This window comes from Drosophila elegans, unplaced genomic scaffold (genome assembly GCF_018152505.1).
Source record: "Drosophila elegans isolate 14027-0461.03 unplaced genomic scaffold, ASM1815250v1 contig_149, whole genome shotgun sequence".
NCBI lineage: Eukaryota > Metazoa > Arthropoda > Insecta > Diptera > Drosophilidae > Drosophila > Drosophila elegans.
The window spans coordinates 15,847,984-15,860,481 of record NW_024545513.1 but is presented as its reverse complement, the minus strand read 5'-3'; the positions used below and the strand labels follow the sequence as shown (position 1 = coordinate 15,860,481).

The 12,498-nt window shown below is 42.6% G+C and overlaps 3 protein-coding genes across 3 annotated transcripts; 1 reads left to right on the top strand and 2 right to left on the bottom strand.

The window, feature by feature from the left end:
• Positions 1–80: 80 nt before the first annotated feature.
• On the bottom strand, positions 81–2,169 carry LOC108137669 (P3 protein). Its single transcript, XM_017259524.2, has 2 exons — positions 1,000–2,169; positions 81–639 (listed from the first exon to the last, which is right to left on the bottom strand). The coding sequence occupies exons 1-2, from the start codon at positions 2,035–2,037 to the stop codon at positions 331–333; spliced, it is 1,347 nt and encodes a 448-aa protein (XP_017115013.2). The 5' UTR covers positions 2,038–2,169; the 3' UTR covers positions 81–330.
• A 1,007-nt stretch (positions 2,170–3,176) lies between these two features.
• LOC108137749 (adenosylhomocysteinase) lies at positions 3,177–6,089 on the bottom strand. Its single transcript, XM_017259649.2, has 3 exons — positions 5,940–6,089; positions 5,518–5,708; positions 3,177–4,425 (listed from the first exon to the last, which is right to left on the bottom strand). Exons 1-3 carry the CDS (start codon positions 5,962–5,964, stop codon positions 3,343–3,345), a joined length of 1,299 nt encoding a protein of 432 aa, XP_017115138.1. The 5' UTR covers positions 5,965–6,089; the 3' UTR covers positions 3,177–3,342.
• A 606-nt stretch (positions 6,090–6,695) lies between these two features.
• Positions 6,696–10,212, top strand: LOC108137727 (secretory carrier-associated membrane protein 5). The gene is given in 6 exon segments (XM_017259624.2): positions 6,696–6,898; positions 7,075–7,119; positions 7,121–7,303; positions 8,215–8,419; positions 8,993–9,122; positions 9,191–10,212. Coding segments are annotated over 6 exon segments (1,035 nt in total). The 5' UTR covers positions 6,696–6,835; the 3' UTR covers positions 9,600–10,212.
• The last annotated feature ends 2,286 nt before the right edge of the window (positions 10,213–12,498 follow it).

The window sequence follows — 12,498 nt, the reverse complement described above, 5'->3', positions numbered from 1 at the left end:
TATCCCTGAGAGAAATATAATACATTATAAACAGATGGCAAATAATTGTATTAAAACAATTCAAATGAAAATCATTTACGTTCGCATACAGGTATAAATATCACTTTATTGTAAAATGATTACAAATGACTTAGGTGTACAAAATTCTGGAATATAATGTGGTTGAGATTTATTGCATTTGTTGGCCCCCAATCTCGCTTAACTGCATCTCAGCCTTGTCTACAAACTACACGATGTATAAGTTATCAAAAAACCAATGTGTACAAATACTATAACAATGAAAGTAGTACAACAGCTATCAATAATATGTAAAGCTTAGCATCTCAGTGCTTAAACAATCCGCTCCGCTTCGGAAGCGGTGGCTTCCTGCGTTTTGGGTGCACAGCATCGTTTGTAAAGATAGATTCCCAGCAGTGGGAACGGCGTCATCACGGCCACCGATACCGGCACCACCGTGGTGAGGTCCGCCTCCGGCGATTCCAGCGTGGTCGTCAGCAGGAAGATGGCGATGCCCGTATTCTGGATGCCCGTCTCAATGGCGATGGTCAAGGCGTCGGCGGCATTCTGATGCAGCAACTTGGCTGCCAGCCAGGCGAAGATGTAGCCCAGGCCCGGCAGAGCCATGCCCGCTACGGCAATCTGGAACAGGGCGTTAAAGTTCACAATTAGTTACTATAGTTTGTACTTTTGCATTTGTTTAAAAGTATTACAATTCTTAAAAATACATGACATAAAAAGTGGCCTTTAAATTGCACATTTAATTGTGGTTTGGTTTTGTTCAATTAATTTAAATTGAGTGAAGGTTTTAAATAATAGTTCTTGAAAGAAGGTTTACAAAATAATACAAATAATTTTTAAATGACAAGTAATGTGTTCTTGCATGAATAATTAATAAATTCAATTTTTATATCTATTCCATAAATTCATAAAAAAAAACTATCAAAAAACTACCTATCTGATGGATAGGTACTCAATCGAATAGGTTAGTAAGGATCTCACCTGCCAGGAGAACAAGTAAAACAGATAGTAGTTGGTGATGATGGCAAAGACGACGATGAACAGGATGAGGCAGGCGGAGATGGGCTTAAGCAGGCGGACCAGCAGCCTGGTGACCCGGGGCAGTCGCTTCTGGATGAGCAGTCCGACCAGGAGCGGCACAATCAGGCAGCCGCAGTAGGTGGCGATCTTCTGGTAGGGCACCTGCATGCCCACCCGCTCGAAGATCAGCTGGCCAAGCGTGAAGACCCACAGGGGCATGGTGGCGAAGGCGGCCACATTGCAGACCGTGGTCATCAGCACGGACAGGTGTATATTGCCGCCCAGCACGGCGCTCCAGGTGTTCGATGCCCCGCCGCTGGGCGAGATGCCGGTGAAGAAGAGACCCAGCTGCATGGCCGGTGCCTGGGGGAAGATGAACACCCCCAGGGCGTAGCTCAGCAGGGGCATGCCCACCACCTGCATCACGAATCCGATGCAGGGACCGGTAGGTCGGATGATCAGACCCCGCAGCACGTCCAGATTGAGGGCGGCTCCAAAATTGATGTACAGCAGCGACATCAGCAGTATGATGGAGCCGAGGAAGACGTGATCCACCACTCGATTCGGACGCAGGATCTTCACCTCCAGCGTGCTATCGTTGCTCCAATGGGTGGGCAGCTGACTGGTGTTCAACTGGGCGTCGTACAAACTCACTTGGATTTTGGTCTGGCCCAGGAAGTGGGCATTCACCGAGATGTTGCCCGTCCAATCGCGAGTTTCCGTGTTGAAGAGACTGAGGGGAATGGTGGCATTCTCGCCGGGAATACTGGCCAGATCCGTGTCCGCACTTTCCACGCGAAACTGGAACCGCTCCGGTTGCTGCAGCGTGGCAGGTGCCAGGTTTTCCAGGGTCAGTTGCACCCGATCCCCCCGCTCCATGTGCAGCTTCAGCGCAGCTGGTCGAAAGTGGGCCATCCATCCGAATGTGGGTGCAAGGCCTAATCCCGGGGCGAGCAGCAGGAGGAGCCATCCGGAACCAAGACATCTCTGCGGCGACATATTCTCCGCCTGCGGGTGATGGTGATGTAACTTGCCAACCGGAATGGGGAATGTTTTGATTTAACTTCACCCCTTTCGTACGCAACAAGTGTGCCAAGCGGAATAAACGTGAATTCACACCGAACGCCGTTTACAATTGCAATTGCAGGCGGGAGCGAGATGGCTGTATGCGCTAGTCGCAATACACAGAGCATGGGAGAGAGTGAGATGGACTACCAGCTGGGTAACCGGCCGCAATCAACGGGATCTGTGTGAGAAGGTCAGGCTATCTCTAATCCCCAATACCCTACAGCGACTACAGCGGTGGTGGTGGGGGCGAGGGAGATAACGATAAACACTTCACGCAGATGTGCGAGAGGGATCGTGGGCATGGGTGCGATTTTCACAAGGGGGGTAGGCCCAAAGGGGGGTTTTACAGGTTTTATGACACATAAAACAAAGTGTATTTATGAACAACATTTTAAACATTAAAGAAGCATCCTTATAAATTCCGTTTTTATAAGATGTTCGAGTTTGGATAGTTTGATTAATCTGTGAGCCACTGCATATTTTTACCAAGTCAGTAAACAGATAAGTTTAAGATATCAAAACTCCTTCCCTGTACGCCACTGAACAAATCCGTCTCAAGTGATAATTTTTTTATGAATAGTTAAAGATAACTTTTTGATCCATGTTTCCCTAAATAAAACCATATTATAAAGTTATCATCGCGCACTATTTGCTTATGCAAATGTCGTTTTGATGTTTTTAGCAACTTAAAATAGGTTCGTCTAGAGATTTCTGATTGCTCTTGATTTTAATAATTAAAAAACAAAAAAATTGTTGAGTCACAGTTGTTTTTAATTTGTAATTGCTTAATCTGATTGCTTTTAAAAAATCGTATGTTTTTAATAAAACGTGTTTCGAATTAAAAACACACTTGGGACTTTTATCGGATTTCTAATTTCTTAGATAATTCTTGAATTTTCAATTTATTTTTTTTACCTGCTATAAAGAATCTTTCAGATTTGTAAGTTAACTCAAAGACTTAAATGCTAGAAACTGGAAGGAAACAATACTATGTAATATCTATTGGCGATATCAATCCACCAAACAAATGTACACCATATTTTGGAGTGTAGAGAAACACATTGGAGCAATTGTTGGGTTTTCTCTCGCTGAGAGTACGTGAGATGGGATTTTATTGGAGCTTAGGTGAACAGTGAAATGCGCAAACAATAGATAACTAGTGGGTCCGTCGTCTCCGGCGCCGCGGCCCGATTCACACTCGAAATCGGGTGCGGAACCGGTTGCCGGATCGGGTGCTCAGTACCGGTAGTGGTCGGGCTTGAAAGGACCGGTCTGCGCGACGCCCAGGTAGCTGGCCTGCTTGTCCGACAGCTTGGTGAGCTTAACACCCAGCTTCTCCAGATGCAGACTGGCCACCTCCTCGTCGAGGATCTTGGGCAGGACGTGCACGCCCACGGCGTACTGGTCGGACTTGGTCCACAGCTCGATCTGGGCGAGCACCTGGTTGGTGAAGGAGTTGGACATCACGAAGCTGGGATGGCCGTGGGCACAGCCCAAATTCACCAGACGACCCTCGGCCAGCAGGATGATGTGCTTGCCGTTCTTCATCGTGTACCGGTCCACTTGTGGCTTCACGTTCACCTTCTCCTTGGCATTCGCATTCAGCCAGTCCACATCGATCTCGATGTCGAAGTGGCCAATGTTGCAGACGATGGCATCGTCGGGCATCTGGAGCAGGTGCTCGCTGGTGATGATGTCCCGGCAGCCGGTGGTGGTCACGAAGATCGAGGCCTCCTTGCTGGCCTCCTCCATGGTGGTCACCTCGTAGCCCTCCATCGCCGCCTGCAAAGCGTTGATCGGATCGATCTCGGTGACAATCACCCGGCCACCGAATCCCTTCAGCGCCTGGGCGCAGCCCTTGCCCACATCGCCGTATCCGGCCACGCAGCACACCTTGCCAGCGATCATCACGTCCGTGGCCCGCTTGATGCCATCGATCAGCGACTCCCGGCAGCCGTACAGATTGTCGAACTTGCTCTTGGTAACCGAGTCGTTGACATTGATGGCCGGAATGCCCAGGCGCCCTTCCTTGAACATCTTATACAGGTTGTGGACGCCGGTGGTCGTCTCCTCGCTCAGCCCCTTGATGTTCTTCAGGTATTCGGGGAACTTCTCGTGCACCAGGTTGGTCAGATCGCCGCCATCGTCCAGGATCATGTTCAGTGGCTGGCCGTCGGGAAAGACCAGGGTCTGCTCAATGCACCACATGTACTCCTCGTCCGTCTCCCCCTTCCAGGCGTACACAGGGACTCCGGTGGCAGCGATGGCCGCCGCAGCATTGTCCTGGGTGCTGAAGATGTTGCAGCTGGACCATTGGACCTGGATAGATAAATGCAAATATGTTCTATGATAACGGGCAAGCTTTTTCCATTTGATTATTTTTCATAGGAGTTTCCAATAAGTATTTAAAAACCCCAAAACTGTTACTATAGTAGAACTAAAACTTTCTAAATTGTAATCATAGTAAAATTAAATTAAGAAATATTTTATGTTTTAAGTAATGTTCTTTTAAAAGTATTACTATATATTGCAAGTATTAAGAACTTGATCGGTATTCATAGGAACTCAGATTTTCCTCGACTGAAATTTGTAATACATTGTATTGTAAACATAATATAATAATTTAGCTTGAAAAGGGATTTGAATATCCCAAATGTGTTCATCCTGATCAAAGAAAACCTTCTAAATTGTAAAAGAAATAAAGCAAAATTCCATTTAATGAGCTGATGTTCCAGCTGCTACTATTTAAAAAGGTTACAGGTTATATGGGGCATATGGTTCATAAATAGTTGCCATGTATGAGGGATCAAAAAACAAAACGTGCCGCGTCAGAGGAAATAACAATCTGTTTGTCTTATCTTGGGCGCCTTGAACTTACCCCCCTGTTAAACGAAAGTTTTGTTATTCAAATTGGTGCGTAAACAGAAGACGATAAGGGACCAGCCCTAGTGAACAATGATTGGAGGTACCTATCATTCCACCTATCTCCTGCATAAATAATAAGTGACCTTACGAACTCACTAAGCTAAATTGTTTAAATGTACAATTACTAGAATTTTTGTCATTTTTGTACATTAGCAAAATGTATTTTAATTTCTGAACACTAATATAGAGTGATCTAGTTGTTAATCTATCTGAAAGGTATATTATACCTTTTTTTAGTAAAGGGAAATATGAATCCTAATTTTTTCTCCATAGTTTTGGGCATGCTATCTTACAAATTGTGTTTTAATTTTTGAAATCTTATAAATAGTGATCTAGTGATTAGTCTAACTAACAGGTGCATATCCTTTTTTGTACAATTTTAGAACTCTGGTAAAGGGAAATATGAATGCTAATCTTTTGTTCCTAGTTTTGGACATGCTTTGAAGCATATATTTTGAATGAGATATTGGAAGGCAGATAACCCACCTGAGCGCCCAGTTCGACGAGGGTCTCGATGAGCACGGCCGTCTGGACGGTCATGTGCAGGCAACCGGTGATGCGGGCACCCTTGAGGATCTTGGAGGGTCCGTACTTCTTCCGGCAGGCCATCAGACCGGGCATCTCGTTCTCCGCGATGATGATCGCCTTGCGTCCCCATTCCGCCAGGCTGATATCGGCTGCGGGGCGGGAAAACAGAGGGAGATAGGGTCAGATAAGCGCCCACTCTTGACTTATATACCTTTCGGCTCCGGTTCTCTGGCACGGCAACAACGTGCTCTCCGCTTTTTTTTTTTTGGCCCCAGTTTAACCTCAGAAACATGTGCTCATGGATCCACCACCACACATGTAGCCTGTTGCCGGCCGGCCGGAGATTCGGAGTTGCTCCCTCGGGTTTATTTATAACTCACCGACTTTGTAGCTGGGCTTCGACATTCTTGCAAGGATTGGGATCTGAACTTGGACGCGGAGCAGACAGAAGCGAGCACAACCGAATGGGATTGGAGGCGCAGAGGTGAATGAGTGCCAGCCAAAACACAAGATTTTAACTGGTAACGAATGGCGGGTAGAGGGACATCTAGAGAAGCATCGATGTTATCGATGTTATCGATGTTTTCAAAACATCGGTTATATCGATGTTTGGCGGGGACTAGGGCTGGCAAAAACATTGACCCGATATTAATTTCAATTTAAGCAGTGAGAAATGTTTATATGTATATTGATAAACATCCTCAGAATTCAAGCAAGAGAAATATTTTTATATTCGTCACCACACAATATATATATCATATTAATAAAAAATTGTCAGTTGTCAGTTTTGAAATTTTATTTTCTGTAAATTCCACTTCTGCGGATTACATTTTGTATAAATATTGTTTATATATGATTACGAAGAACTAGGTCAAAGCTTGCGACAAGACCGATATTGTGAATTAAGGTTTTAAAAATATCGGTTACAAATAATCCGAATCAAATTCAATTGTGTACAAGTTAGAACTTGATTAGATTCAATATGTCGCTGGTTTTTCCAGCAAACAATATTTAAATTTCGACCCTTTGCATATATTTTATAAATAGAAGAAACAAGACTTTTGACGATAGTTGAACTTCCGACAGTTATACTTTACCAATATCTTGCGGGCACCTACGGATTTCGTCGCACGGCCACACTGCACTTGTTTCGTTCGGCCACACTGGCGGCCAAAAGAAGAGTCATAGGGAAAATATACACAGAAAAAAGTAAAGTGCGACTGAGTGCGTTTTCCTGGTCATCGAACAGCCAAAGTCGAACCCCAAAGTAGCACCCATGTCCGGCTCCGGTCTCGACGAGAATCCCTTCGGGGAGCCCAACCTGGACAATCCGTTTGCGGTGAGGCGACAAAAGAGCGGAAGCCGATGAAAAAAATCCAGCACACACACACACGTACGCAAGGGTGGGGGTGTCCGTGTGCATATGCCTATGTGTGCGCGTGTGTGTGTGTGTGTGTTGGGTGCATTCGTCACATATGTTGAATGAATTGGTTTCTGATCGGAATTTCTCCGCAGGATCCCGCCATCCAGCAGGCACGAACGTTTCGGGGCGGCGCCGCCCCTCGTCTCGCTGGAGGATTACAACCCCTTCGAGGAGCAGGCCAAGCCGCAGCTGCAAATCAACTCGACCAATACGGCGGCGGTGGTCCAGCCGCTGTCGCAGAACATTCCGCCCCCGCAGACCAGTTCGCTGGGCGCCTCGGCGCCGAGCACCAGCATACAGATCACCTCGGAGGAGTTGCAGGTAACCCACTTGGCCCACTTGGCCAGCTCGCGTTACCGCCCGCCCACCACTGGTACAGTGAGCACTCGTCGGGCTGCCGGCAGATAAAGACCACATCATCATATCTCACTGCCCATTGTGTTGGCACAGTGAACACCGGTCGCAGTGCCGGATTATACCATATGCACACATCACATCTCACTGTCCGTAAAAAACACTGAGATAACCAGGCTTATCTAGCCTTGCACACGACAAATCTGCTTTCGAGCATTTATCTAGCCAGAGCACAGGGGGACTGTCGCGCTCAGTCTTCACTGTACAAATCTGCGGTTTCTCTTGATTTACTTGGCTTCACATAAGCCCTACACATAAATACAAGAAATACGAGTAGTTAGACCTACAAAAAACACGATTCGGCAGTTTGAGTTTTTACATCTCGTATATGCATTAAAGGCCTAGAATCGGGGCCTTTAACAATATGGTAGCAGAAGAAAATAATGTTTCATGCTACACATAAGTTTTTAAGACTGAATTTTAGACAAAACATTATTTAAAGTTTTAAATTTACAATATTTCTCAAATTATTTTTAGGCTCAGATTCGAACATCACAAGAGCTATTCTAAATTAACTTTAATGGAATATCAATTGGAATTTAGTTTTAATAGGACAGACATTTTTTTAAGACATATTTTATTGCACTTATTTATGAATTGAAATATAGTGACCTCATTTAAATTTGTGAAATCATAAAAAAATATTTTCTACCAATTCAATTGTTGAGTATATTTATTTGTAACTGAAGCAGTCATAGTTTTCAAGAGTTTAATGGATTAACAAACTGTAATTTAATTTTTTTTTAAATTTAACTGCAGCTTTAATAAGAAAAGATGATTAAATCCGTTGATAATTCAATAATTTTTATGACATCTAGCGCCGGCAGGAGGAACTGGACCGCAAGGCCGCCGAGCTGGACCGCCGCGAGCAGCAGCTGCAGGGGGGCAACGTGCCCCAGCTTAACAACTGGCCACCGCTGCCGGACAACTTCTGTGTGAAGCCGTGCTTCTACCAGGACTTCGAGGTGGAGATACCGCCAGAGTTCCAGAAACTGGTCAAGCGATTGTACTACATTTGGATCTGTGAGTATCGGTGTTTTATGGTTATATTTTCTATATAATTTTACGCTGATAAGCGGGGCCAGAGGTTGGGATTACTCATCGCGTGTTGTTCATGGCCTGGTGTTTTGATTAATTAGATCTGAGGCTATGGCTAATAGTCCTGAAGGTTTGCGTGGTTTTGCGCAGAATTTACGGCTAAAAGGGGGAATAAAACGTGCAAACGACCCTTATTAAATATGTCTGATTAACATTTTTAAACTCTTTAATAATTTACTCAAAAATTAAAACTTTCGTTGTAATGTGCTTAAATCTTAATCACTTTTTAAATGGTATAAATGCCCTGAAGAGTAAGAGTATTTTACTATTTAACTATTTGTTGTGGAGATACCAAAAATTACAATTTGTAGGCGTATACACAAAACAGCCTTCACAAATTTTTGTAGTTTGGCACACTTGTTTACGAATTTCTTTCAATAAATAATTTATAATTTTACTTATGGATTGTACACCTTATGTACAATTGCCATAGTCATTTAATTATTTTGAAATTGAAAGAATGGCCATCAGTAAATAGAGTTTTATTTTGGCTGACAGTTTACACCATGACGTTGTTGGCCAACGTGATCGGAGGTCTAATATTGCTGTTCCATGCTGGCGATTTCGAAACCTTCTTCCTGGCTATCTTCTACACGATGCTCTTCTCACCCGCCTCGTATGTTTGCTGGTTAGTACAACGAATAATTAACCCAATAATGTGACACATTATTTAACTGATTTCTGCTTCCCGCACAGGTTCCGACCGGCGTACAAGGCATTCCGCAACGATTCAAGCTTCAACTTCATGGTCTTCTTTTTCATCTACTTCTTTCAAACGTTGTACTCGATTGTGCAGACGGTGGGCTTCAACAAGATGGGCTACTGCGGCTTCATCACGGCCATCGGGCAGTTCGATGGCCTTGCGTCGGGCATTATCGTCGGCATTCTGCTGCTGTGCGTGTCCTTCTGTTTCGCCGCGGTGGCCGTGGCCAATGTGCTGATGATCACCAAGATTCACTCCATCTACCGCAGCACAGGGGCCAGCATGGCCAAGGCCCAGGCGGAGTTCACCACCGAGTTTCTGCGCAACCAGCATGTTCAGGAGGCGGCCTCCTCGGCCGTCAACACGGCCATCAACTCGCAGTTCAACAACAGCAGGTACTAAGGAGACAGTCCCTCCCGAGGACCTGATCAAATCAAAAGGAGAATCAATCAATCAACCACGAACTCAAGCACTCATCCGGCTAAACTTGGACAAAAAGAGATGGGTAACCGCGCCAGAGAGAGGGAGATAGACATGGAAATGGGACATTAAATAAACATTGAATTAGCTTGAAAATAAAAGCAAAGCAAAGCAAAAGCCGAAACTAAAGCAAGCATTGGAGCATGGAACTAATAACTATTTGCTTTTGTGCATAAACAATTCCTAGAATGCCGTCGTCTTTATTACAAATAATTACTGTAATGATAACACACAAAAACACAAAAACAATGCATTAACAATATTTATAAACAGACAGATACTGAACTTAGAACTTAAACTAAAACTGAAACTAAACAAAAAAAAAGAAAAGAAGAGTAAAAAAATGAGAACTAAAACGGCCCCCGATGCCTTCGACACACAGCTGCAGCGGATTGGAAGACAGGACATCTGAATCGTGTGAATTACATGCCTCCAAATACAATATTTAGAGTAAATTATTGTGTGTGTGTCCTGTGAAATGATTGGATTCCGAAATAACCCTAGAGAATCCAGACGAAAGGGATGAGTCTGATGATGCTGCTGCTGATGATGATGTTTTCTAGTTCTTTAAGTCATAAAAACGATATAGTAATATCCCCCACTCCCAAACACACGCAACACACACATACATATATACGATCTTACATATATATATATATATATATATATATATATATATATATACACAAACATAGTATAAATAATATATTTAACGCTTACATTATAGAACTTTATCTCTTGTCGCCTTGGCCCGAGACAACAAGAAAGCGAAATTCATTTATCATTCAAGCTGTGGTTCTTCACCCCTCTCTCCCTTCACACTGACACGCCCCTGCCCCGCCCCCTTCCCTGTCTCTGTCCCGCACTCACATGAAATGTCGTGTTTTTTTGTAATCGTAATTGTTATATATTATCTATGTACATGAAGACAGCATATAAAATATTGATTCACTTAAGTATTCACATTTTTAGATACATTTTTTTCGTTTCCGTTTGCTTGCAAATTAAAGTTATGTTACGTCCTATTTAAAGCTAAATTGAAAATGGACAATGATGATCTATGGATGTGTATTTGAAATTCAAGCAAAATTTATGATAAATTCAAAAATAAATATAAAATACTTATAGATGTAAAAGAAGTATTGGTTTGTTTTATTATTCGAAAAAAATGGGACTGGAAATCGATTTTTAGTCATTTTAAACAACTTATCAAAGTTTTCGAATAATTGTTTAAACAAATCGAGTTCTTAATAGCACATGATAGATAGCTCTGAAAGGTAAAATAATTTATCTGTGCTGGTGACCCCGATATATTTATTATAGATATATTATTTTTTTTAGAGGTGAACCAGAGATGAACTTCTCAGGCCATAATTTGCGAACTATAAAAAGTAAACTTATTTTATTTTTTAGGACAAATGATATTTTAAGCAGATAACAGAACTTAATTAACTAAGAAGCAAAAATTGTTAAGTTCTATAATCTGACTGTATTTAAGCTTACCGGCCAATAATTTTAACTATTAAATGTATCAAATGCTAAAGATATTTAATACCCTTAGATATTACAAAGGACCTTTGGTCGTAAGAAAATATTTGAGGTAAATTTGAAAGGAAAATACGATAATAAACTCTAAAGGGGACAAATTTACGTAGGCTTGTAATTAAGACGTTTGAGACGTTTGTCATCGCAAGATGAAAATTTCATTTGGTAAATGTTGAATTAAATCAACAACAGCAAATGGTCCTGTCCACACATTCGGACGCACACATTGCTCTCAAATATTTGTGCTAGACAGATACAGATATATAAAGGAATATACAGATGTACTTACAAACATTTGTAGATATGTATATAGTATAGATATATATATATATATATATGTAGATATATGTATGTAAAAGTGTCGTCCTCTTAGTTTGGGCTAAATTTGCGCATACGCCACGTTGAGGGAATATTTGCAACGATTTGTTTGCCATTTTGCTGGCAATCGAGAGAGCCGCAGAGCAGTCCATGGACTATGGAATGGAATCGTTGGGCAATCGGAAGGGGAACCTTTCTGTGGGGCACAAAAAGCGAGAATGATGAGCAAATATGCTCGAAAGTGCTGCAGATGCAGATGTACCTAGATGCACTACTGCCATCGTTAGTGGCAAATCCCTTTTGGCGCACTTCAGTCAAAAGCCTGCATCACTCACGTGTTGCAGCTGAATATCCACCTGGTTGACTGGTTGACTGGCTGACTGGCAAGGGTGTGGGCGTTTCTGGGCGAGATCGGGTTACAGGCTTTCAGTGTTTCAGGGCTTGGGCCGGACGCTAATTGCTGACAACGATTTACTATTGATTGCATTTTCACGCTGCTTGCGTGCCAAGAGCTCACGGAGCGAAGTCAAAGGACACGCTGTGACAAGGTAACCATATTGATTTTATGTCGCGCCAAGAATAACAAAGTAATGCCACGTAATGCAGCTGACTTTTCAGCCGAAAGTCAAAACTTTATCCCGTTAATAAGAGTCGGAGGTGCACTGAAAAATCCATCAAGGTAGGTAGGTCAACCATAACAAAATCTCAACTGTTGTTTTTGGCCTATGGTTTTATTTTAGTTATTATTATACGGCAAAATAAAGTAACCTATCTTAAGAAAATAAGTCCACAAAACTTCAATAAATGTAGTACTTATTATTTAAATAACATATTTTATGTTAGCTTGTATAGTTATATATATAAAGTATGTGATTATCTAAAGTCTTAAATATAATATATTTGTACTTAACCATTAAAACTTAAACGAGTATTGACATTTTAAAAGCATACAAAAAGG

What these genes read in the sequence shown, in the direction of transcription:
- LOC108137669 (XM_017259524.2), bottom strand. Translation starts at nt 2,037, where the DNA reads ATGTCGCCGCAGAGATGTCTTGGTTCCGGATGGCTCCTCCTGCTGCTC. An exon ending in TTTACTTGTTCTCCTGGCAG is followed by an intron (nt 640 to 999) that starts GTGAGATCCTTA and finishes GCCCTGTTCCAG; the next exon opens with ATTGCCGTAGCGGGCATGGC.
- LOC108137749 (XM_017259649.2), bottom strand. Translation starts at nt 5,964, where the DNA reads ATGTCGAAGCCCAGCTACAAAGTCG. An exon ending in GAAGCCCAGCTACAAAGTCG is followed by an intron (nt 5,709 to 5,939) that starts GTGAGTTATAAA and finishes CCCGCCCCGCAG; the next exon opens with CCGATATCAGCCTGGCGGAA. An exon ending in TCGTCGAACTGGGCGCTCAG is followed by an intron (nt 4,426 to 5,517) that starts GTGGGTTATCTG and finishes TTATCTATCCAG; the next exon opens with GTCCAATGGTCCAGCTGCAA.